We start from the raw sequence: 25,712 nt of genomic DNA on the forward strand, positions 1-25,712 counted from the left end.
CAAATGTACAAATAATCAATGATTAGACTCTATATTTGTGCATTGATTTGTTAAGAAATCATTCTAATATAATGATTTGGTACTCAAGAAAGATTTCTTATATTATTAATCCTGAAAACAGTTGTGCTGCTTAAGATTTTTGTGAAAATGTTTTTTACTGTCACTTTTGATCAATTTAATTCATCCTTGTTTGATTAAAGCATTTTTGGAAAAAAGAAACAGAAAAAAAAGATTGACCCCAAACTTTTGAATGCTATAGTACACTCACTCACACACACACACACACACACACACACTCACACACACACACACACACACACACACACACACACACACACACACACACACACACACACACACACAGATATTAAATACATACATACATACATATATATATATATATATATATATATATATATATATATATATATATATATATATATACACAGTGGCATGAAAAAGTATGTGAACCCCTTGCAGAATCTGTGAAAATGAGAATTATTTTAATAAAAATAAGAGGGATAATAAAAAATGCATGATATTTTTGTTTAGTACTGTCCTGAGTAAGATATTTTACATAAAAGATGTTTGCATTTAGTTCACAAGACAAAACAATAGCTGAATTTATTAAAATAACCCCATTCATAAATGTGTGAACCATTGTGTCATGATCAACGTCTGTTCCTGTCACATCCCGGACTACATTTCCCATGATCCTCCATTGCTTATCACCTGCACTCACTTCACAATCACTCCACACTAATCACCACACCCAGCTGCACATCATTACCAGGACTATAAAGGACTCACACTCACACCACCAGTTGGCGAAGTCTTGATTACTCTGTGTGTCAATTCTAAGCGTTTCCCTGTGATTATCCTGTTTCCCTGTCTGTTCCTGTTCCTGTTCCTGTTCCTGCCTTTGACCCTTGCCTTGCCATCCTGTTCTGTGAATGATATCTGCCAGCCCTGATCTTCTGCCTGTATCTTGACCACGATTCTGCCTGTCCCTCGCTGTTCCTGTTTGCTCCTGATTGACCCTGCCTGTATGACTACGCTCACTTTAATAAAAGCTTTGCATTTGGATCCCTACCTGAGTCCCGCCTTCGTTACACATTGATTCTCAGTGTGTGGTTATCTGATGATCCACGACTGATTTTATATTTTGTGATGGTTGTTCATGAGTCCCTTGTTTGTTCTGAGCAGTTAAGGGGGCTCTGTTCTTCAGAAAAATCCTCCAGGTCCTGCAGATTCATCAGTTTTCAAGCATTTTTGCATATTTGAACCCTTTCCAGCAGTGACTGTAGGATTTTGAGATCTGTGTTTTCATACTGAGGACAACTGAGGGACTCAAACACAACTATTAAAAAAGGTTCAAACATTCACTGATGCACTGATTTTTTTTTTTTTTTTTTTTTTTGCACCCTCAGATTCCAGATATTCAAATAGTTATATATCGGCCAAATATTGTCCTATACATCAATGGAAACCTCTTTTATTCAGCTTTTGGGTTGATATAAATCTCAATTTAAAAAAATTGACCCTTGTGACTGGTTTTGTGGTCCAGGGTTACATACTGTATATATATATATATATATATATATATATATATATATATATATATATATATATATATATATATATAAAAAGGTTCAAACATTCACTGATGCTCCAACAGGAAACATGATGCAATAAGAGCCAGGGGTTGAAAACTTTTGCATTCAAATATCAGGGTAAATTGTACTTAATTTTACTTCCAGGAAACATGCAAGTATCTTCTGTTGTTTCCGAAGGGCAGTACTTAATGAAAAAAAATAATAAAGATAATTAAGCAAAATAAGAAAAATTGGGACATCTTCATCCTGTTCAAAAGTTTTCACCCCCCGACTCTTAATGCATCGTGTTTCCTTCTGGAGCATCAGTGAATGTGTGAACCTTTTTTAATAGTTGAGTTTGAGTCCCTCAGTTGTCCTCAGTGTGAAAAGATGGATCTCAAAATCATACAGTCACTGCTGGAAAGGGTTCAAATATGCAAAAGATGCTGGAAAACTGAAGAATCTGTAGGAGCTGGAGGATTTTTCTAAAGAACAGAGCTCAGTTTAACTGCTCAGAACAAACAAACCACTCATGAACAACCATCACAAAACATACAAACAACAACAACAACAAAAAAAAAAAAAATGTTGATCATCCAGGTAACTACAGAACCAATGGATACTTTTGAAAGGGGTCATTTTAATAAATTCAGCTATTTGTTTTTCTTGTCGACTATATATAAACATCTTTTATGTAAAATATTTTACTCAGGACAGTACTAAATAAAAAATAATGCATTTTGATCTCTCTTATTTTGTTAAAATGATTCACATTTTCACAGATTCTGCAAATGGTTCACATACTTTTTCTTGCAACTGTATGTGTATATATATATATATATATATATATATATATATATATATATATATATATATATATATATATATGTGTGTGTGTGTGTGTGTGTGTGTGTGTGTGTGTGTGTATATATTGCTCAAGCAGCATCTGAATAGTAAAAACATCACTAAAGCATTTTAAATTTTGTTTGCAGCAATAAGAGGATTTTTCCAAATCTTTTAAAACATCTTTCATTAACTGTGGCCCCCTAGAGCCACTGGAGTAGAACAAAGGTGTAGTAAATTCAAAGTCGATCTCCTTGAGGCAACTATTGACACTGAAAACGCTGTTTAAAAATAGCATTCGACCCTATAACCTAATCTACAAAGAATAAAAGCTGTCTTATTGTCTGTTCTCGTCGGCTCCAGGAATTAGTTGCCATTATTATTTAGACTCCCACAACTCTATTCATAAACAAGCTGCATTACTTCAGTAAATTGGACATTTCTATTTTTAGCCAAGTGTTGTCTAATAATTTGCCTTGTATGCCACAATATGACATCAAAAAAGCCTCAGCACCCTTCAGATCCCCCTCTGAGATCACCAAAATAGCATCATCTCTTCTAAGCCGCAGCGAATCTAAGCTCCCATTCCACCTTATTTCCATCAGTCATGCTGTCCTGATCTCCTGAAAGGATCATTATAATTCTACCATAACAAGCTTTTTATCCAAACAGGTCTAATATAATCCCATATCCATCAACGTTGAACGCAAAGAGAAGCTTTGCATCATCATTACATGCGGGAAGATTGCTGAATTATAGGGTGCAAGTATAGAGGTGTTTTTATTTGGTATAGAAACAATTTTCATTCAGAAATTGCAAGTTAATTTCACAAACAATTACAAACAAAAAGGCAAGCAACAAATTGAAAATTTGAAATAGAAAATTCGAAATAGTAAAACTTTATTAGTGGTGCTTGCGAAGTGAAGCGATTTTACTTTGTGACATCATATCTCCACATCAGAATGTCGTAGAGAGTTGGGGGTGGGTTCATTTCACTCAGCCTCCAGCCAATAAATGGGGTCAACTTGCCATGCCCTATACCGACCAGTTACAGCACCCTAGAAACCACCCCACTGAAATGTAATGTAGGATATCTCTGGATCAGAACACTGTAGAGATATGTGGGTTGTCTCTTTTGATAAAGACTGTCAGTAAGTTTTAGGTATCATCCTGACAACTGTCTAGCCACATCCTAGCAACCATTTAGAGCACCATAGCAACCTTGCAGTAAATCAAATGGGCCATATCTCTGGATCAGAACAACATAAAGACATTGGAGTGTGCTCTTTTGATTCAGAGTCCCAAGTGGTCTTTAAATATCACCCTGGCAACTGTCTATTCACATAGAGAACCATATAGCAGCATAAACAAGTCATATCTCAGCACTGGAAAAATGTATACACATGGGAGTTGGCTCTATAGCAATCATTCAGAAGACCCTAGTAAAACTCAGCCTAGTGCCGAGTTTTGCCACAGCAAGCGCCACTCACATTTTCTTCAAAAAATGTACATATCAACCTAAAAAAAAATCACTTTTTACAGTTTACTTCAAATATACACTCTAAAAAATGCTGTGTTAAAAATAACCCAAGTTGTCGGTGCCGATAGCCTAGTGGTTAGCACGCCGACATATGGCACAAATGCTGATCCTGCCCTCTCTCTCTGCCCAATGCTTTCCTGTCTGCTCTCTACTGTCCTCTCTAAATAAAGGCACAAAAAGCCCATAAATACAACTTTAAAAAAATAAAAATGAAAAAATAATAACCCAAGTTGGGTTAAATATGGACAAAACCCAGCGACTGGGTTAAATGTTTGCCCAACCTGCTGGGTTGTTTTAACTTTTGTCTAAAAATGACTATATTGCTCACTTAAAATGAAACCGAAATAGGTTGGAAATGAACATTTATTAATATGTTTAATAAATAATGATAAAATAATAAACATTTATTAAATTTCTTATTAATAAATGTCAACCTTTTGATTATTATTGTTGCCTCTAGTAATTATATGTCTGATTTTTCATTCCCAACCTATTTTAGGTTAATTTTAAGCCAGCCATAAACAATAATTTAACCCAACTGCTGGATTTGTCCATATTTAACCCAATTTGGGTTAATTTAACCCAATATTTTTTAGAGTGTAATTCCAAACTTCCAAAATTCATTCATTATCTAATGAGGGTTTGTCATACCAGACATCAAGCTACAGTCCTTTCCATTCTACGAGCTAAAAGAAATGATTTCTGTTTGTCAACAGGCTGGAATAAATAATAAAACACGCTCTTTTTTACAAGCATTGCTGAGAGGTGTATATGCTATTTTAAGGCTGCTTGGTTGGTGTACCATTGAGAACATTTGTTTCTAAAGGGCAGGGTGGGTTATTGTAGGTCATCTGCCATGCAGAATCTTATTTCTACTCCAATGCACAATCACGTGCCTGTCTTGTACATTCTTGGCCCAGAGATCACAATCACTCCACAGGGAAGTGTAACTCCTGATCTTACACAAGCTACACACATTATTCCTCATTGAGAACGGGAATAACAGTCCATTCAGAGCCATTAAACGACAACAGGCCCCTGTTTAAGGAGGATATTACGTTACAGTAACTGTACCGTCAAGCTTTGTGTCTTTTCTTTTAGCTAAGTCCATAACTACAGAATGAGAAGAGTATGGATATCTGCCAATCTAGTTAGTCAAGATACTTATCAGTGTGTTTTCTTGTCCTTTCTTTGTTGTAAGAGATAAACATGGGATTTGTTGAACAGGCACCATATGAGTTTATTCTGCTCTCAGCTAAATAGATTCATAATCAATAATTCTGGATCATTTAATAAATTTCACTTACTCAGCACACTGCTGCATGGTTTATCCTTTGTTAAACTAGTGAATGCTATGGTATTTTCATCCAGATATTGTAATACTATATAGCATTATCACACCAACTGGTGAGGACTTTATTACACGGCTACTCTGCAAATTAATAAAGATACCATTCAAAAGTTGGGGTCATAATAAGAAATACAAATAATACTTTAATTCAACATTAAACTGCTGACAATATTAAAAAATTTTTCTTAAGCACCTAATCAGCATATTAGAAGGATTTATGAAGGAATACCTGGCCTTAAAATTATTTTAAAATATAGTAAAATAGAATAGTTATTTTAAAGTATAATAGTATTTCACAATATTACTGTTTTTACTGTATATTTTTTTAATCTATAAATGCATCCTTAGTGAGCATAAGAGATTTCTTTGAAAAATCTTTTAAAAAATCTTACCAACCACAAACTTTTGAACATTAATGTAAATGAGCATGATATATTGGCCAATCAGAATCAAGTATTCAATAAAGGCCAGTAAGGAGACAGGGTTGCCAGGTCTGTGTAACAAAACTAGCCCAATGGCCAATCATAAAAATAGCCCAAAAGTAGCCTTATGACCATATCCCAAATATCAAAATTGTCAAAATATGCCATTCCCACACCTAAAATACATATATTAAAGTCACTGTATTGCAAATTGAAAACCACTATATCGTAGTGTTCATAAACACAGCTCAAAAGCTCCCCACCAGTGGCCCTTATTCACAAAACTTAACATCTAACCACTGATTATCAGTACATCTAGCTCAGATTTATCATTGGTAGAATATAACATTTCAATACAAGCATTTCAGTTAAATATAAGTTATGCAATATCAAAACTTTTAACCCACAGGGGAAAAAAACAACCTGCGGCAACAGTTCAAAAATAGCCCAAATCCATGGAAAAAACGTGGACTTGGCAACCATGGATCTCTTTTAGAAGAGACATGGATTTGTGACTGACGTGGGGCTTGTTTTATTGTCTGGAGTTAATGTGGCAATTTTCATGTGTCAGTTTATCAGATGAGAGACAATTAGACAACATAGACTATGTATTATAAATCCATTCCAGCAATGGCCCTCACATAATTACACAATTATGAACGACGTAGGCATGCAGGAGCCAAACAAATTATTTATTATAATATGAAAATTAATTATGATGTATGCCAAGACTGTCTAATTTCTGGCAATTTACTCTTTCTGCTACACTTGAAGTTGATGGTCATTATTTCTCTTTAGTATATTTCATGCATGAAATAATAATTGAATGCCAAGTTAAATATTTGTGCAAGAATCAATTGACATTTTTGCTAAAATAAACATGGCATTATCAATATCAATGAGCTCACAGATTGAAAATAGATTGTACCAACTTTCTGTTATACCCAAAGATAATAATAATACAAGAAGAGTGTGTTATAAAACCATCTCTAAAATTATTTTGAACATCTTTTACTGTTATTATTGCATTCCTGTAACTAAAACAGTAGAGCATTCCAAGGAAATGCATGAACTAATAACAAAAAGTATGCTTTGAAAGCAGTGACTTTGGATGGTGTCAAATGCATAAATGTAATATTATATATATATACGGGCATCACTGTGAATTATGGAGATGTACAGAAAGCCTGACAATGTCACAAAAAAGGGTATGATATTACTGTGATTCATGATGTCAAATTGCAGTTTTATTCAAGTAGACTGACTCTGAAATCATCTGAAATCTTAATTTATGCAGTTCCCTTAGGATCTTTGAAGCTCTCGTCTCACTGTTGCTCCAGACTATACGTCTTCATCTGCATTCACGTATTCTTCTCCATCCTCCGACTCCTGCGCTTTTCTCAGTTCTGCCCTGCCCTTCTCAGTCTGATAATAGTCTGACTCAATCCACCCAGGGCAAGTGGACAACGTCACAAAGATGTCTTCGTCTACTTCCGTCACTTTGTGCACTCTTTGCTTTATGCCTTTGGAATACCACCGCAGGGTAGGGACTGCTTCCATGGGGTTTTTGGCCTTGTATAACCCCTCGCCTTCAGCCAGAGAGATCTTATACTTGTGCTTTGGGCACACAATACAAAGCTTGTTGTTGATTTCCTGTGCATGAAACATTAAACAGGGTCAGAGTTCACATGGAAGGTAACAAAGCATATCAAGTGCATCTATGGATCACTCATTGATTCAGCTGCTTAAGCAGAAATGGCTTTACCTCAATATCTCCTGTCTCCAAAGTACTGCCAGCATCTGTTTGAAAAAACGAGCATTAGCAGACATATACAATAATCAGACCTGAGTAAATGACCTCTGGATCTGGGCTTTTACCGCTAGTATTGTTGGCACACATGCTCAACAGCAATGCTGCAGTGCTCAGTCTGCTACTTTGTCTCCCTCTAGTGCAGAAAAATAAGCAAAGATGCTTTTCATGCTACTCACGGTAACACTGCAGATCCATTGCATAGAACGTTCTCTGATGATATATAATAAGAACGTCTCTTCCATCCAGAGTTACAGTCGTTCTCTTGGCCTGAATGAGATCTTCTTTCTTGCCGATAAAATACAAACGAGAAGGCTTCTTTTCATCCATGGATGTGTGGCTGGTGTTTTGATGATGTCTTCTGTGAAAAGAGTTTTATAACTCACTTATATCAATGCAATCCACCTACTAGTCTCTGAATTTTATGATAAATAATTTCAATTAATAAAATCCAAGTAACAACATGATAGATAGATAGATAGATAGATAGATAGATAGATAGATAGATAGATAGATAGATAGATAGATAGATAGATAGATAGATAGATAGATAGATAGATAGATAGATAGATAGATAGATAGAGATAGATTTTGTACAAACATTGGCAAAGAACCAATATTTGGACACATTACTATTTTTAATGTTGTCTCTTATGCTCAAGCCTGCATTTATTTGATGAAAAATACAGAAAAAACTGTAATATTGTGAAATTTTATCACAATTTAATTTAATGGTTTTCTATTTTAATATACTTTAAAATATAATTTATTTCTGTGATTCAAAGCTGAATTTTCAGCATCATTACTCCAGTCTTCAGTGTCACTTGATCCTTCAATAATCATTCTAATATGCTATCTTGTCAGAAAAATTTCATATATATATATATATATATATACACTACCAGTCTAAAGTTTGGAAACATTGCTATTTTTAATGTTTTTGAACGAAGTCTCTTATGCTCATATCAAGCCTGTATTTATTTGATGAAAAATACAGAAAAAAAGCAATATTGTGAAATATTATTACAATTTAATGGTTTTCTATTTTAATATACTTTAAAATATAATTTATTTCTGTGATGCAAAGCTGAATTTTCAGCATCATTACTCCAGTCTTCAGTGTCACTTGATCGTTCAGAAATCATTGTAATATGCTGATTTATTATCAATGTTGGAAACAGTTGTGCTGCTTAATATTATTTTGTAACCTGTGATACTTTTTCTGGATTCTTTGATGAATATAAAGTTAAATATATATATATATATATATATCAGCATTTATTTAAAATAGAAATCTTTTGTAACAATATACACTACTGTTCATTAATACTTTTATTCAGCACGGATGTGTTAAATTGATAAAAAAAGTGATAGTAAATATTTATATTGTTATAAAAGATTTATATTTTGAATAAATGCTGTTCTTTTTAACCTTTTATTTATCAATGAATCCTGAAAAAAGTATCACAGGTTCCAAAAAAATATTAAGCAACACAACTGTTTTCAACATTGATCATAACTGAGTATCAGATCAGCATATTAGAATGATTATTGAAGGATCATGTGACACTGAAGACTGGAGTAATGATGCTGAAAATTCAGCTTTGACACAGGAATAAATTAAATTTTAAATGTAATAATATTTCACAATATTGTTGTTTTTTCTGTATTTATTATGAAATAAATGCAGCCTTAATGAGCATAAGAGACTTTGTTCAAAAACATTAAAAATAGTCATGTTTCCAAACTTTTGACTGGTAGTGTATATATATATATATAATCATAATCAGCTTTCTGTTTTGATTATATATATATATATATATATATATATATATATATATATATATATATATATATATATATATATATATATGCTGCCTGCATATTAGGCTTTTTTCCATGTGCCAGTGTTTGTGCAATATTATATGGATCATAGGCTTTCTCAAACTAAGAAACTAGTTACAAATAAAATTAAATATACAAAATAAGTCCAATATCCATAGGATAAATCAGCTATCATAGGCTTCTCAAACATTGTCACGTATCAAATCAATTTAATCCATCATTAAAATTATTGATTTAAATAGATGGATCATTTAATCCATAATTTAAATTAACTTTTTAACTGTACATATGGACATTGCTGAGCAAATATTTAAAAAAAGTTTTACCTTGTTCTTGTCTTGGTCGTTGTGACTCTTGTGAAACGTGCGTCAAATAACGTTTAAGTATCTTCTGGTCTGAAGGATCCTGTTATCTCGAGCCCACCGGGTGTAGCGTCCAGCCCTATCAGCCCTGCAGATCAGGACCCACTCAACGCGTTTAACTTTATCTTTGTTTAATGAATAAAACTGAACGACACGCCATTAACTGACACATTCATACACTTCGAGTTCTATGGAACAAAGGTAACAGTTAAGTTAATTCCATAGAGTTCTAAGATGCCAAAGGGAAGTTTAAAAAAGCTGCATTGTAGTTAATTTGCTAAAACTATCTAATAGTTGCATATTATCATATTATTCAAACCAATTATTTCTTTAAAAACGTTTTTAAATAATACGTCATTCCCCATCCAAATCACACTTTATATGCGTCTTCTCTTCATAACAGACAATAAAAAGTCAAGACTTATTTAAATTACCACTGAGGGAGCCAATCATAGAGCGACTCACACTTCGTACTCATGAACATCATCTTTACGCAGCAGTTGCGCAGCTGCGCCATCAAAACAGAAAGTAGCCTACATATTAGGCACTCTTCCGTGTGCCATTCGCTCATTAATGAACCAGGTTTTGTCGCATCTGTTAAACAAAAAGGAGCATAAAATCATTACCGACTAGACGTAAGTGGAGTTATTTCATTAGTTAAAACAAGGCAAAGCATAAGAGCGGCTAATGAATGGTGTTAGCCTGCTGTCTTGTCTGGATTAGGAAGTACATGCATGTAACACATACGCGAGCACAGTTTCTAACCCACAATTTGTATTTAAATGACTGAAAACGCTTTGAAGGTCATATTACATGTGAGGGAGAAAAAAAAATCATAATAAACCAAGTGGTTTAAAAGACATGTGACCAAACTGTGTACTTCACTGTTGTTTTCCTGAAGGAATTGTTTTTCATTTTTATCCATTGCCATGCGACGTGTTAAAAATTATAATAAAAATGACTTTGAAACTCTTGTAAAACCAGCAAACAGACCTGCTAAGATCTGGTTTAAACAAATCAAGTGGATTTCACAAATCAAAGTATGCATATAGGCTACATATATGTTGGTATTTTGCGCATGATAGTTTCCTTTTAGAAAGCACAGTGAAACCTCTATATGTTAAACTGTAATAGATAGTTGCATGTGTTTCAAAACATTTTTTATTCTTAAAAAAAAAAAAAAAAAAAAACCATCCATTATCTAGAAGGTAAATCAGCTATGATAGGCCTTATCAAACATTGTCACATCTCAAATTACATATTTTAATAGAAAAGAGTTGCATGTGCTTTACTAGACTGTGTATTTCTAGGTTATGGCATTGCGGGCATGTGGATTTGTCATATTTCGGCGTTTGACCCAGCACCATCCCCCTGATAATATAGAGTTCCTGCTGCTGCAGACGTCCTACGGGGAACACCACTGGACACCACCCAAAGGTGCATCTCACAGTTTCTTATGATTGTTTTTTTTTTTTACTGTTGAACTCACTGAACTGTCAATTTTTTGGAACCACTAGCTTTAACTTTAGCTCTGTCAATTTAAAAGAACATATAGTGGGTTATTTTCAACATAAAGTCTCTTTCTACTCACAGAAAATGGGTCCGTAATGCATTACCAGAAGAAAATTCCCATATTCAGTTGAATTGAAGATTTACACAAATTTACAGTTCAAGTAACATTTTGCAGAGGAATTAAAGTAAACCATAACCGCTGCCACAAGTACTGGTGTTAAAGTCCTTTAGAGCTTAATTTAAACACTAATAAGCATGAGTTTAACAGTGTATTGCATTTTTATATTCTAAATTTTAAATAAAATGTAAAAAAACTTTTTACAATTAATGTCACGCCTATCAGTAGACCCATGCAGAGACATGTGGCTATCTGCAATTTCTTAGTATTGTTACTGAAAGAATAACATTGTCCTCCCCCTATAAGGTCATGTTGACCCTGGAGAGGACGACTTCACCACCGCCCTGAGAGAAACACAGGAAGAAGCGGGTTTAGGTAAAGATCACCTGCGTATGGTCGATGGCTTCCTGCAGAGGTTGCGCTATCAGGTCCGGGGAAAGGACAAAGAAGTCCTCTACTGGTTGGCAGAGCTCCGTGACCCAAACACACAGGTCATTCTTTCAGAGGAACACCAGGATTACCGCTGGGCCAAACTAGAGGAAGCCTGCAAGCTGGCAAAATACCAGGACTTACAGGACACACTTACAGCAGCACAGCGGTATCTAGAAACACAGTGCAAACAGTGACATTTACACTTGGTTTTGACATTTAGACACTGGCAGAGTTGAATACTTGCATTCATCTTTATAAAATTATGTATGTGTAAAGAGACATTTTACTTTCGTCCTTTTTGCATCTCTACTTGCTAAGCTGAATTTAATTTGACCTCATAAGAAGTTGTTTCCACATGGTTAAAAATGTTAAGATAAACTCACAACCACTAAATCTCCACCAACAAACAAAACAAAGCCTCCATTCATTTTAAAGAAGGTTCAGTACAAGTTAAGCTCCAATGACGCCATCTGTGGCAAGCTGTTAATTACCACAGAAAATAGAGTTGCCCTACAAAAAAATGCACTGAAACACTTAAAATGGAAGTGTAGCATGCTTGTAAGTGCATTTTGACACCATTTCAACATTTTTTTTATCAACATTGTGCTTCATAAAGCTTAAATTGTGTATATAGTTTACCCAAAAATGAAAGATTTATAATCATTTACTCACCCTTAAGTTGTTCCGAACCTGTATGAATTTCTGAACACAAAAGAAGATATTCTGAAGAGTATGAGTAAATGAGTCAAAAAAACTATGGAAGTCAATGGGGTCCATTAACTATTTGCTTACCGACATTCTTCAAAATATCTTTTTTTTGGTGTTCAACAGAAGAAAGAAATTCATACGGGTTTGGAACAACTTGAGGGTGAGTAAATGATGACAGAGCTTTTATTTCTAGGTAAACTATCCCTTTAAGGCAAGTCTTGGGAAGACATTGTGGTCTTGGACACTTTTTATACACCTAATTATCCAATTGTCACTACTGTTTCCAAAAAAGCCTCTCCACATACTGTACAGTTTTTCAATGTTGCAGTTTAAGCGACTAGTAACTGTGAATCAGAAATGTATGAATTGTATGCAAGTTATTTTGCTAACTCTTGCATCATACAGATTGTCCTAAATTAACTCAAATGAAACCAGTAAATGAAACTGCTCATGAACCAGTGCCATTTTAATATTATTTATATATTTTAGTTTTTATTAATATTTTGAATTAGTTTTCATTTTTATATTCTTAATTTTGAGTTCAATTATTTTTAATTTTATATGTGCTTTTGTCATTTTATTATTATTTTTTAATTCTAAAATTGTATTTTTATTTCAAGCACTTAAACTTTAACTTAGTTGCTAAGGTTAGTTGCATTTCAGCTTTATTTCAGTTAACATTTTTTTTTTTTTCTTAATGTTTTTTTCAATCAGGACACATCATGAACTGAAAGCACCTATGGATGTGTTGTCTAATGGTTTAATTGCTAAGGAGCATTAACTCCTGTACATACACACAAACAAAAATGAATTGTGATCATACAAGCACAGTCTTAAAATGATCATACTGGACATCCCCCCACCCCTCCACCCTAAAACTCAAATACTTATGTTTAGAATAGAAACAGGTATCGATTTAGATTCATTCTTACTGTTTTTCCATTCTTCTTCACGTGAATCTTTATAACGATATTCCCTTTAACAACATTACAAGAAAAAGGAAATGCACTGAACTTAGAGCAAATAATGAATTCGGTTGTTTTGATCAGGACCACAAATCCTGTCAAAGAATTAGCATTTGAAAAACAAAAAATCCTTAATGAAACATTTAAAACACAATCATGACACACAAATAATAAAATCCTTCAAGACAAATCCACTGTCGACTAACGTCACAACACCTTTTGAAATGAACTTAGTTGTTTTGCTGTGCACAGGGGTGTAAATACACCGAGAGTCTCTTGTAGAACGTGAAAAATCCAGTCCGTTTTAATCGATTCACGTCCCTTTTGAGCCCCCTTGGCTCGTAGTCCAGAGGTTCAAGAGAGCGATTGAGTCGGGAACGATTGTTTTTGATAGTTCAGTGAGTTCCTGATGCTCGGCAGAATAAGAGAGCACGGTTCCCTCAAGATCCTCAGATCCACACTCCCTTTTGGAGAGGTTTCGTAGGACCAGGAATCAGCATCCGTGTCCTTGGCTGGTTTGCGGGAATAAAGGTGTACCTGAGACCCCATGTGCATAAACGTCTGCGCTTCCACCCCCTTTAATGAGACCTTAGGGATTCTTGTGCCTCATTGGATGATTGACACATCATAGAAAACACATTAAAACACACAAGCATGCTCTTGAAAGCTACGGCCCACCGTGGCACTGTTGCCAACGCAAAAAAGCATAAGACTGGGGAAGAGAGGGCTCAGGCTGATGATCGAAATGTCCTCAGCAGTCACTGATCTCAAACCCCGAACTTAAAAACTCCCAAGATTATCTTCAAAATCAGTGAGGAAAAGGAGAAATAGAAATGGTTTGGTACAGCTGCTTGGACACTCATACATGATCACTTATGATGAGTATGTGTATACTTAAAAGCATAACAGTATGATTAGCTTCAGCCAAAATTGGTGGATCAAATATTCAGGGCCGAACGTTGGACATCATCTTAGTGACTTAAACAGTCTCATCATAGTTTCTGGGTCAGCGAATGAAGGTATGCTGGAAGTAGTTTTAATGCTTGTGTTGCTGAGCACTTGAAAGCACCTTCATGTGCCATATAATCTGACACCGCGATTTAATGGCTCAAAAAGCTCAAATGATTTGGGGGCTACGAGCTGCGCATAAAAGTGTGTGTAGTTAGTAGTTGTGAAGGTGACTCTGCTGATGTGGATGGCTGTTCAAAATGATGACACTTAAATTTTATGTGAAAGAAACAGTCTATTCATGCTCCATTCTCCCAACCTTGAATACTTACCTTTTTTTGTGGAAAAGTGGGAAATTAGATACATACTGTAGAGTGGAATCAGTGAAGCCCTATACTGTAAAGACAGTTCTGTAGAATCTGTACATACTTGAAAATCTGGGAAAAGAACAAAACATTCATTTGTTGGTGATTTTACCAGGCATAACTAGCTCATGGGTGGGTTGAAGGGTTAGTTACCTCAAAAAATTTAAATTTTATCATTATTTACTCACCCTCATGTCATTCCAAACCTGTGTGGCTCCCTTGATTCAAACTGGCACATTGAATTCGGTTAAGAAAAAAGCAAGAATCAGCGGAGCGAATTTGGCACATGAATGCTTAAATGAAACTTTAAAATGAATAAGAACTTAAACTTTTGTCTTATTCCTCTTCTGAAGCTATGAGAAGGCTACAAAATATTTAGAATAGAACTCACTAGTCATACTATTATGGTGCTTTTAGTGTCGTTTTAGGAGCGCGTCTGAAATCGCATAGTACATTTGATGAAGAACGAACTTCGCAGCTGTCATGTTACTTGTGATTGGCAGTGAAGCAGCATAGCTGATGCCATAACTCCTATCCCGTGGCCTTATGGGATAGAAAGGTGTCCATCAGATGGGCATTTCTGAATCTCGCTGGAAGTAGTATGCAAAGACCCCTTAAGACAATTTATTTTGCTCAGCGGCCATCTTTGAAACGCCTCTCCAGTGTTGCCAAGTCTGCGGTTTTCCCGCAGAATTGGGGTACTTTAACACTGTTTTTCTTGTCCGTGGGTTGAAGCGACCTCAAATAACATGATATTTAGCCTATGGAATGCGAATTTGACCAGAGGAACCCCACCAAAAATGCAGATTTTACCCCCCGGAACGCAATTTTTACTAGGGGACTCTCCCTGAAATGCGAATGGGCTAATTTTGAGTAGCAATTGGGCAGGTTTTGTTGTGAACACCTGGCAACCCTTGCGCCTTTCAGGCATGCAAGTGCAGCTCCTTTATCTTTGAATGGGGAAACATTAAATTCTCCAAAACTGTTCACCAAGTTTACGCTTAAATTTCATATTTGAAATCACCAATGAAACAGCTGTCTCATAAATTGTGTTCCTAAACACTTGAATCATGACAAAAAATTGCATTTTTCAGGCTGGACCAAGCTAATGCATCTCCGAACACTGATAGTTTCTACAGCAAACGGCAGCTGGAGTGACGTGATGACTTTACCAATCGCTGATTGGCTCTTTTATTTAGAAGGCGGGACTTATTCTGCTATATTGCGCGTTGCACTTTCTCCGATTCATTGTAATACGAGTGGACCGTCTTTCTGTATATAAAGTCTTTGGTAGTAGGTCATCTGGATACTTTACTGTTGTTATCAATACTGTGAATTCAGACATCATATTCCTCTCACATACTGTTTTACACATACTATATAGTAGGGAAGTAATATTACGCAGGGATTGTTTGGTTATAATCTATGAGAAAAAGCAGCTCAAACGTCCTTCAAAATCTCTTTTTTGTTCCACGGAAGTAAGAAAGTCCTACAGGTTTTGGAACAACATGTGGGCTAATAAATCATGACATATTTTTACATTTTTGTAGGAATTAGCCCTTAAAAAAATTGAAATTAACATATTTAAGGTGGCCTGACAAGCTCTGAATATCCAAAAGCCCTGAGGTTAAGAGGCAGGAGAAGGTGGGATGTAAAATGTAACTACAAATGACTGGTTTATGACCCCATAGAGAACTTTACTGAGAAACTGGAAGGTGCTGTAAGGACAGAGATCTGAAGTTATGAGGTTTTTGGAACAGAGTGAAAAACGAAAGCTTTAAGCATAGGAAAAGAGAAAAGACAATATGAAACATGAGGCTGTCGGGGTAAAGAATAGTGAGAGGGCGAAGGTCAGTGTCACGGAAAGAAGGAGGTCAAGACTCCTCATTGCCAGAGTCGTCTTCGTCGCCAAAACAGTCCCCGGCCATTTCGCTGCCAATCCCAACGGCCTCTGCCTCGTCGTCGTCATCATCGTCCTCTTCTATGTCGTCATCATATAAATCGTCGTAGAGCAAGTCGGAGCTACTGTCGTGGGAAGGCACTTTGGTCTGGATGCAGTATTCGGCTAGCGTAGTTGGTACTTTTACTCCATCTCGCTCTGCATCTGCCTTAGTGGACATCACCTGCTTCCTGTGCACGACGCAACAACACAGTGTCAGCAAATCAATTCAGCTTACTGTAACAGCTGTCTGTATAAATATACACTACCATACAAAATGATTTGATAAGTAAGGTTTTTTTTTTTTTTGCAAAGGATGCATTAAATTGATTACATTTATAATCAATAATTTCTATTTCAAGTAAATGCTGTTCTTTTGAAAAATCTATTAATCAAAGAATCCTAAAAAATTTTCAGTTTCCACTAAAATAATAAGAAATGTTTCTTAAGCATCAAATCAGTATATTAGAATGATTTCTGAAGGATCATGTGACACTGAAGACTGGTGTAATGATGCTGAAAATTCAGCTTTGCCATCACAGAAATAAATTACATAAAAATTAATAACAATAATATTTCAAAGCAAAAATATTAGTTTTTACTGAAATTTTTAATCAAATAAATGCAGCCTTGTTAAACATAAGAGACTTCTTTCAAAAACATGAAACATTTTTGATTGTTAGTGTATAATTTCACTTCTTTTTCCAAAGAACAAGCAAATCTACGGAGTTTGCTGCCGAGGGATCTGTTTTCTTAGAAAAGAATGTCAATAAGGTAAAAGTTCAACATTTTTCGCTTATGTTTACTTGCCCAAAAGGGAAATAAAGACACTCAGGACAGTATGTCCTGAATTTCATTGGGATGGTGCAATGGAAGTGTGTTGGGCCAAAATTTTGCCTCAGCCAAAGTTTAATCACGATCTCAGCCAACTTCAGTGGTATAATTCCATTTTGGCATTTCATAAAGAATATGTAAGTTGTGCAAAATGCTATGGTGTGTTGAGTGACCTCCAGGGCACTGCTATGCTGTTAAGGTGTTGCTGTTAGAACATTGCTTTACAGTTGCTAGTGAGTTTTTGTGTGTTAGCATGTTGATAGATCTCTGATCACTGCACTTGAATCAATTAAGCCTTACAGCTTTAAACAGTCAAAAGTATGTATGTCTCAATTATATTCTCTATTATTATCATAAAGTCTCTATGATATTCTCATCTCTAGATATGGCTTAGTTCCCCTACTTCAAAGTAAGTCTATGGATTTTTTTCACACATTTTATGGTTCAATCCGCTTGTTAAATCATAACGTAATGAACACCGCTTCTGGGTCCAAGCCTCGACTCATTTCACTTGAGAACGGCCGTTTATGAGCACTATTTATTCATATTAAACATTTAACATTTTAAAGTTAAACATTTAAAATACTTACAGTCTACACAACAATCTCCATTAATATTTTAATGATTTATAAAAGATGAATCACTGTCTGGCCATCTGGGATTTTGGTATGGAGATAAAGGTTATGATTATAATTTTTTGGAAGTATTACACCACATTGTGTGTGTATATTAGCACCATTTGTTGTTTTCTTGTGGTATGAGATCGTTTGGACCCGGAAGCGCTGCAGCGTGACGTCAGACTTAACCGAATAGGCAACAACTATAAGTCTGATACAACAAACCACACATTTTATGAAAAATTCATTTTTGTAGCACAGACAGTGCAGACAAAAAGTTAAACATTGAAGTTTAATACTTAGAGTTTAAAAACTTTACCAAGCATCACAAATAATATATTAATCATTTAACTCTATCTGTAATCCATACACTTTATACATTGTGCAGTGAAGCAAATTGAAATGCAAAACAAAACATCTCTGCGAAATTCTGTAAATGTGGTCCAACAAAATCTCATTTGTATTAAAAAGTCAAGAGCAGGAAAAAAAAAAGTTCCAGACTGACCTTTAAACTTAAAATAATTAGATGGAAAAAGCTGAGTATGAGTCATTTAAATGATAAAGCGATGGTACCTTATTATCTCGGCGTATTCCTTGTCCTTGCCTTTGCTGTCCCTCCACTTGCGAAACATGACTGAAGCGTCCACGTTTGCAGGTGAAAAGGTATTGGGTTCATTCAGCAGTGAGATCACACTCAACAGGATTGTTCTGCAAACAAACACACACTACCATTAGTTTGGGGTAGGTAACATTTTTTTTTAATGTTTTGAAAGAAGTCTCTTATGCTCATCGAGGCTGCATTTATTTGATCAAACATACAGTAAAAACAGTAATATTCTGAAATATTACAATTTAAAATAACGTTTTAACAGTATTTTATTCCTGTTATGTCAAAGCTGAATTTTCAGCATCATTACTCCTGTCTTCAGTGTCACATGATCCTTCAGAAATCATTCTAATATGATGATTTGGTGCCCAAAAAACATTTATTATTATCAATGTTGAAAACAGTTGTGCTGCTTAATATTTTGGTGTTATACATATTTTTTCAGGATTCTCTGTTGAAAAGAAAGTACAAGAGAACAGCATTTATTTGAAACTTGTTTGTAACATCATAAATATCTTAACTGTCACTTTTGATCAATTTATAGGGATAGTTCACCCAGAAATGTAACTTTTTCATCATTTACTCACCCTCAAGTTGTTCCACACCTGTATGAACTTCTTTCTTCTGCTGAACACAAAAGAAGATATTTTAAAGAATATGGGTAACCAAACAGTTGATAGGCCCCACTGACTTCCATAGAATAGAAAAAAAAAATTACTATGGAAGTCAATGGGGTCTATCAGCTGTTTGGTTACTGACATTCTTCAAAATATCTTCTTTTGTGTTCAGCAGAAGAAAGAAGTTCATACAGGTGTGGAACAACTTGAGGGTGAGTAAATGACGAAAAAGTTTCATTTTGGGTAAACTATCCCTTTAAAGTACCCTTGCAAAAAAGTATTAATTTCTTACTGATACCAACTATTGAACAGTAGTGTATATATATATATATATATAGCCATAGTCATTCAGGGTGATTTGTGTGAAATTGTGGGTATTTTCACTCTAATACCTGACATTCTGTGTGGGGTTCCATCGCTCCGAGGGCAGCTCACCGCTCTGGGGGTCATCCACAGGAGGATGGAGGATGGAAATACAAACATCGCCATTCTGGGGTTGAGAGATATATATTAAGCAACAATTGCAGCATTGTTACCATATGATTACTAATGTACATTTTAAGCTGTTGTAATCTGTTTGATGGTCCAGTAAACATGCATTAAACAGACACACACACACAAGCATTTTCACCTCATAGATGTTTGGATGCCACATCTTGGTGAGGAATCGGAAAGTCGGAGGAGAGTAGGGGTAGTCAATGGGAAATTTTATATGGGCCTGGGGAAAAAGACAGAGTGAAACATGAAGCATTATTAGCTTGCATATGAGCCGTATTAAAGCTAGTAAATGAGCCGTTATAATTCAGTACCTAAATGGGAAGGACACATTAGAAGGGTTGGTATAAATATAATCGTCATGAATCCCAACATCAGGCACTCATCAGGTTTCTGATATCGTGCCAAAAGGGAGCTTGAGACGACAGTGCAGTTCAACTAAACAGAGTAGTGCTGTGTTAAATGGTGCACTCTCTTCAGTCCAGTGTTGAGATAGTACCTTTTTGTGCTGCTGAGTGTTTTGATTTATTGTGGTTACTATAACAATAGTGATTTTGAAAGTGATTGTGGTTTTGAGTTTAGTTATAACAACTGCAATCGTTGTGAGAGCAGTACTGTTTAAAAGCATAGCTCTGCCAAAATTGAAAATTCACATTATTTACCCACATCACTTTCTTTCTCACATGCAATACAAACGGATACATTTTGAACAGTGCACTAGCTTTCAGACACACTAAACAATGGGTCTCATTAAATAAGCATGCGTACGAAATCTGGGTATGAACGTTTTCACGAACAAACCATGATTCATCAATAACTTGCGTTCTAAAATTTATTCTAAATTATGAAAAAATGTAGGAACAACTAAAACTACTCGTACACAAAAATTACTTACTCTTGGTGGCCTTATAAACATGTAAAAATTTAATTTTAAACATAGATATAGATTTTAAATGGCTATATTTCATCATATATAGGCCTATCAGTAAAAAAGTAAGAAAAGGTGCATCATCGCTCAAGCGTCAAGGTAGCTCTGCATAGACATGCAGATCTGCGTATGTACAGCTAGCAAATCAATGGTCTGTAATGTCTGTACAAAAGGTGTTTATTGTGTTTGAACTTGTTTTGAAGATGGCATTCTTGGCATTGTTCGAAGATTGAATGGATCAGAATCAAAACATTTTGATACGTTCATTCAGAAATGGCTAGGGGTGTAATGATACCCTTATGTCAAGATTCGATAGATATCACGATACGATATTATTGTGATACTCCAAGACATGTGATAAAAGGATAACAAAAAATGTACTGTTGATTTAAAAGCTAAATCTGGTATTACATTAGGAGTGGAAATGAATAGGCTTGAACTTGATGCTGGTAACCCAGTGCACAGGACAATGGTGACACCAGAATAAAAATATTCATGATTCGCCACGCTGAAACAGATTTATTTTAGATTAATATGTTTGCACCCTGTCATTGACTATTTAAAGGTGCTCTAGAATTAAAAATTGAATTTATCTTGGCATAGTCAAATAACGAGTTCAGTACATGGAAATTATATACAGTGAGTCTCAAACTCCATTGTTTCCTCCTTCTTATATAAATCTCATTTGTTTAAAAGACCTCCGAAGAACAGGCGAATCTCAACATAACACCGACTGTTACGTAACAGTCAGGATCATTAATATGTACGCCCCCAATATTTGCATATGCCAGCCCATGATCAAGGCATTACACAAGGGCAGAACGTCTGGATCTGTGCACAGCTGAATCATCAGACTAGGTAAGCAAGCAAGGACAATAGCGAAAATGATATGATATCATGTTATTTTAAGTGATATTTGTAAATTGTCTTTCTAAATGTTTCGTTAGCATGTTGCTAATGTACTGTTAAATGTGGTTAAAGTTACCATCGTTTCTTATTGTATTCACAGAGACAAAACTGTTGTTATTTTCATTTTTAAACACTTGCAGTCTGTATAATGCATAAACACAAGTTCATTCTTTATAAATCTCTCCAACAGTGTAGCATTAGCCGTTAGCCATGGAGCATAGCCTCAAACTCATTCAGAATCAAATGTAAACATCAAAATAAACACTGTACTTATGCGATTAGACATGTTGCATGATGAACACTTTGTAAAGATCCATTTTGAGGGTTATATTAGCTGTGTGAACTTTTTTTATGCACTGCTTAAGGCAAGCGCGAGCTCCGGGGGCGGGGAGCGTGAGCATTTAAAGGGGCCGCAGCCTGAATCGGCTCATAGTTAATGATGCCCCAAAATAGGCAGTTAAAAAAATTAATTAAAAAAAATCTATGGGGTATTTTGAGCTGAAACTTCACAGACACATTCAGGGGACACCTTAGACTTATATTACATCTTTTAAAAAGACGTTCTACGGCACCTTTAAAATAATGTAGGCCACTTTTTACTGGTAACATAAGACATTTGGCATTATCAGGACCAACAAATATTCCCCCATTATACATTATATTCAACATTATATATAGTAGTTTAATGTAGTACTGACACTAAAACTTTGTAAACTTGAATTTTTTCCTTTTCATTTTTGGTGAACTATACACAACACATATTGTCACTATCCACAATATGATATTGTTGCATTTTTGTATTGCGATATATTATGACACGATATATTGTTACACCCCTAAGAGCTATGGCAGGTTTGTCACAGTTTGTAATTTGCAGTGAATAAACAGTGAAAACAACTTTAAATTTTAGTATGTTCCTCACAAAAAGTTAACATATTACTTCAAGGACTTGGGATATACTCCATAAGTCATTTTAAACTGCTTCTGCATCTTTTTTGATGCTTGAAACCTCTAGATGAGTAAATTGTCATTTCTGGGTGAACTGTCGCTTTGAACATGAGTACGGTGCTGCTTCTAAGGCTGTATCTTTTCTGCATGTGGAATCCTGCTACTCGCCACTGTTGTTGACTGCTGATTATGTGTCAGACTAGATGAACTGGCTGGTGCTCAAGTGCAGCGTGACTGTGGCAGTGTGAATGAAGATCTGTGTCTCAGTCAAAGAACTGAGTCTTAGAAAGCACCAACCTGATGTAATCGAACTTCATTAGTGATCATTAGGAATAAATGGGAACAAACGATACAGCTCTTTGAAACGCAAAAAAAAACCAAAAAACGTTTTTTACAGGAAACTTTGCATACATACAAAGTAAAAGAAACTACATTTGATGTATAACAAATTAGAAATGCTATTCCCCAAAGATGCAAAATGTATATCCATGCAAAATCTTGCTGAAGCCTGATAGCAAATACTTTGTCTGATGGGTGGAACCCAAGCCTGTGCTCACAAAGATACTATAATCTTCCTCAAAACATGCTGCATCACATAAATCACCCAGACAAAACCACATATAAATTCACCACATTAAAATAATGAATGTTTTACTATTCAGACAATTAGGTGATCAAAACTCACGAGGGAATCAACCTAAAGTATTGTAACATAAAAAGACATTTTATTAAAATTATATGAATCAGTCAAACTGAATTGCTACCATAAATTCATATACTAAAACACTGTTATGATATAATAATACAACTCTGAAGGAATGCTGAGGAATTCGGTTGTGGTGCAGTCACTGTGAAAGTACTGACTATTGCAGCTAATAACGTGCCTCTGAAAACAAATAACTATGGGGAATAAGGTTGAAACACACTGTCCTTCTCTTTTTAGCTCTAACATTGAGATGTCATTAATATCAGTCAAGGCTATAAATAGAGATCTAGAGTATAAGGAACGCACTACTGGGGAGAGAAGAACTAGAAAACACATGCAAAACATGGGGCATACTAGTGAGATATACTATAAAATTAAATCTAAATATAAAAACTGTTATTGTTGATCTTACTCGAAACATTCAAGAATATTTTTCAGGCTTACCTTGAAGTAGCCCCCTTCATAAAGTGTGTTTGGAGGGCCAAAGATGGCCACCTCCCAGTTGTAGAGGTCCGACTCCTCCACCAGAGTGATGCGGAAACCTTCCACTGGCTCCTCCTGCAGGGATTTCAGCTCCAGCATCAGAGCCTTCTGTGAGCTCGGCATCTGCTGGTGTGCCATGACAGTCCCAATCCTTCAGCCTTACTGTGGATTTAAGGAAAATAGGATTTGTTTTTTTTTGTTTTTTTTTCCCAGAATAATATATTATTTCATAGTTTTTTGACAATTCAGTTATAATTTCTGGATTTTTTTTTTATTTTTTATATTCAACTCGATATTTATGCATAGTGGTATTAACAGAGATATTACTACTAAAACTAATGGTCCCATTTTATATTAAGTGGCCTTAACTACTACATCAAAACATAAGTACAATGTACTTATTGGGTTCGTATTGAATTGCACAACACTTTTGCTGCTATTGAGGTGGGATATGGGTAAGGTTAGGGAAAGCTTTGGTGGTATGGGTAGGTTTAGGGTAGGGGTAAGGTGTAAATGATGGGTCCACAGTGTAATTATAAATGTAATTAAAGAAATTAATTACAGATGTAATTAAATGCATGTGTTTTTAAAATATAAGTACAATGTAAAAACATGTACACAATAAGTGCATTGTATCAAATGATTAATTTAAATGTATGTACATAGTAGTTAAGGCCACTTAATATAAAGTGGGACCAAACTAATTTTATAATATATATATATATATATATATATAGCAAAAAGAAAGAAAAAACTAAGACATAAAAACACTTCTTTACAAATGTATGATTATATTAGTATGCAAAAACTATTTTGATAAATAAAAACATGTTTATAGACTGTTTATTACCTGCGCTGCTCGCCAGGAAATGTGATGTTTGAGTTCCTTAAACTTCCAGCTTCATGTAAATTTTAAAACGTTGCTGATATTTATTTATACCTTGGGGCCCAGAAGGCAATCGTCCTTTGTTATTTCTCGAGTCCTGTTGCTTTTTCTGTTAGACGTGAAGTTATCCAGTCTTCAAGTAGAAATAAAGACAAACCAATCAATTTATCACCCTTATAAACAGTAAAAAATAAATCAGCTGTTTGTTCTGTATCTGCTGCTGCCCGCAATGGAGGTGAAGGCGATGGTTTGGGAGTTGTCCTCGTGTACTGCAATAACGTCTAAAAAACTCTACAGCATGCAAATAAATCCCTAATTTCGCTTTATATGACGCAGAATATGTTTGTCAAACCCTGCAGGTCGCTGTCATCACGCCGTTTCGTTGCGCGTCTTCGGCCGCACAGCTGATCAGCTGCTTGTTTACATTTGTTCTGTTGCGAGGCTTCAACGCACCTTCAAAACCACCCGTTTGCACACAGAATTACACTGCCAACTCTGCTTTATCCGTCCAGACCGACTCGACAGCGAATTAAAGTAATGGTACGGGTGTTATGGAAGTGGGATATGGAGATTAAAGAGAGCACAGGAGAGATATACATGAACGAAATCGACAGGTGATGATCTCTTTCGCCGTTTCTCAATCGCTTCTATTGATGCTTCCGGTTATCATAGCGCGTGCCTGAACACGTCTGTACGCGTGTGCGTCATGACGCAAGACACGCAACTGTAAATACATTTTATTGTTATTATTTTGAAGTGCCCGTAGAACTTATGTATTACATATGTACACAACATATGTTATGTGTTATTACATAGGTAGTACCCATTACATGTGTGTAGCAATTTCTTTCTTCTGCTGAACACAAAAGAAGATATTTTGAAGAATGTCAGGAACTATACAGTTGAAGGGGCACTACTGACTTCCAT

At 35.3% G+C, this 25,712-nt stretch overlaps 3 protein-coding genes across 6 annotated transcripts; 1 reads left to right on the plus strand and 2 right to left on the minus strand.

Annotated features, from left to right (window-relative positions):
- Window positions 1-5,075: 5,075 nt before the first annotated feature.
- On the minus strand, window positions 5,076-9,946 carry rfesd (Rieske (Fe-S) domain containing). Of its 2 annotated transcripts, none has more exons than XM_067375135.1 (4): window positions 9,733-9,946; window positions 7,741-7,922; window positions 7,517-7,551; window positions 5,076-7,404 (listed from the first exon to the last, which is right to left on the minus strand). In XM_067375135.1, the coding sequence occupies exons 2-4, from the start codon at window positions 7,889-7,891 to the stop codon at window positions 7,093-7,095; spliced, it is 498 nt and encodes a 165-aa protein (XP_067231236.1). In that variant the 5' UTR covers window positions 7,892-7,922; window positions 9,733-9,946; the 3' UTR covers window positions 5,076-7,092. The 2 variants fall into 2 exon arrangements, with proteins under 2 accessions (XP_067231236.1, XP_067231237.1); XM_067375136.1 differs by having other exon boundaries at window positions 7,741-7,919; window positions 9,733-9,767.
- Window positions 9,947-10,256: 310 nt separating this feature from the next.
- Window positions 10,257-13,110, plus strand: nudt2 (nudix (nucleoside diphosphate linked moiety X)-type motif 2). Its single transcript, XM_067375137.1, has 3 exons — window positions 10,257-10,403; window positions 11,079-11,205; window positions 11,705-13,110. The coding sequence occupies exons 2-3, from the start codon at window positions 11,082-11,084 to the stop codon at window positions 12,022-12,024; spliced, it is 444 nt and encodes a 147-aa protein (XP_067231238.1). The 5' UTR covers window positions 10,257-10,403; window positions 11,079-11,081; the 3' UTR covers window positions 12,025-13,110.
- Window positions 13,111-13,290: 180 nt separating this feature from the next.
- On the minus strand, window positions 13,291-25,455 carry ube2r2 (ubiquitin-conjugating enzyme E2R 2). 3 transcript variants are annotated; one of them, XM_067375134.1, is made up of 7 exons: window positions 25,239-25,455; window positions 24,840-24,918; window positions 23,861-24,061; window positions 20,062-20,148; window positions 19,823-19,920; window positions 18,780-18,914; window positions 13,291-16,946 (listed from the first exon to the last, which is right to left on the minus strand). In XM_067375134.1, the coding sequence occupies exons 3-7, from the start codon at window positions 24,035-24,037 to the stop codon at window positions 16,691-16,693; spliced, it is 753 nt and encodes a 250-aa protein (XP_067231235.1). In that variant the 5' UTR covers window positions 24,038-24,061; window positions 24,840-24,918; window positions 25,239-25,455; the 3' UTR covers window positions 13,291-16,690. The 3 variants fall into 3 exon arrangements, with proteins under 3 accessions (XP_067231235.1, XP_067231233.1, XP_067231234.1); XM_067375132.1 differs by having other exon boundaries at window positions 24,750-24,918; window positions 25,239-25,454; XM_067375133.1 differs by having other exon boundaries at window positions 24,840-25,455.
- Window positions 25,456-25,712: the final 257 nt, after the last annotated feature.

This window comes from Chanodichthys erythropterus, chromosome 22, assembly GCF_024489055.1.
Source record: "Chanodichthys erythropterus isolate Z2021 chromosome 22, ASM2448905v1, whole genome shotgun sequence".
Taxonomy (NCBI): domain Eukaryota; kingdom Metazoa; phylum Chordata; class Actinopteri; order Cypriniformes; family Xenocyprididae; genus Chanodichthys; species Chanodichthys erythropterus.

Bases quoted from the DNA above. Each gene is read 5' to 3' on its own strand.
- nudt2 (XM_067375137.1), top strand. From the start codon at position 11,082: ATGGCATTGCGGGCATGTGGATTTGTCATATTTCGGCGTTTGACCCAG. The intron at 11,206-11,704 runs GTGCATCTCACA...TCCCCCTATAAG, and splicing joins CCACTGGACACCACCCAAAG to GTCATGTTGACCCTGGAGAG.
- ube2r2 (XM_067375134.1), bottom strand. From the start codon at position 24,037: ATGGCACACCAGCAGATGCCGAGCTCACAGAAGGCTCTGATGCTGGAG. The intron at 19,921-20,061 runs GTGAAAATGCTT...TCTCAACCCCAG, and splicing joins GGCATCCAAACATCTATGAG to AATGGCGATGTTTGTATTTC. The intron at 18,915-19,822 runs GTATTAGAGTGA...GTTTGTTTGCAG, and splicing joins AACCCCACACAGAATGTCAG to AACAATCCTGTTGAGTGTGA.
- rfesd (XM_067375135.1), bottom strand. From the start codon at position 7,891: ATGGATGAAAAGAAGCCTTCTCGTTTGTATTTTATCGGCAAGAAAGAA. The intron at 7,552-7,740 runs GTGAGTAGCATG...TTTTTCAAACAG, and splicing joins AATGGATCTGCAGTGTTACC to ATGCTGGCAGTACTTTGGAG. The intron at 7,405-7,516 runs GTAAAGCCATTT...TTTCATGCACAG, and splicing joins TGGAGACAGGAGATATTGAG to GAAATCAACAACAAGCTTTG.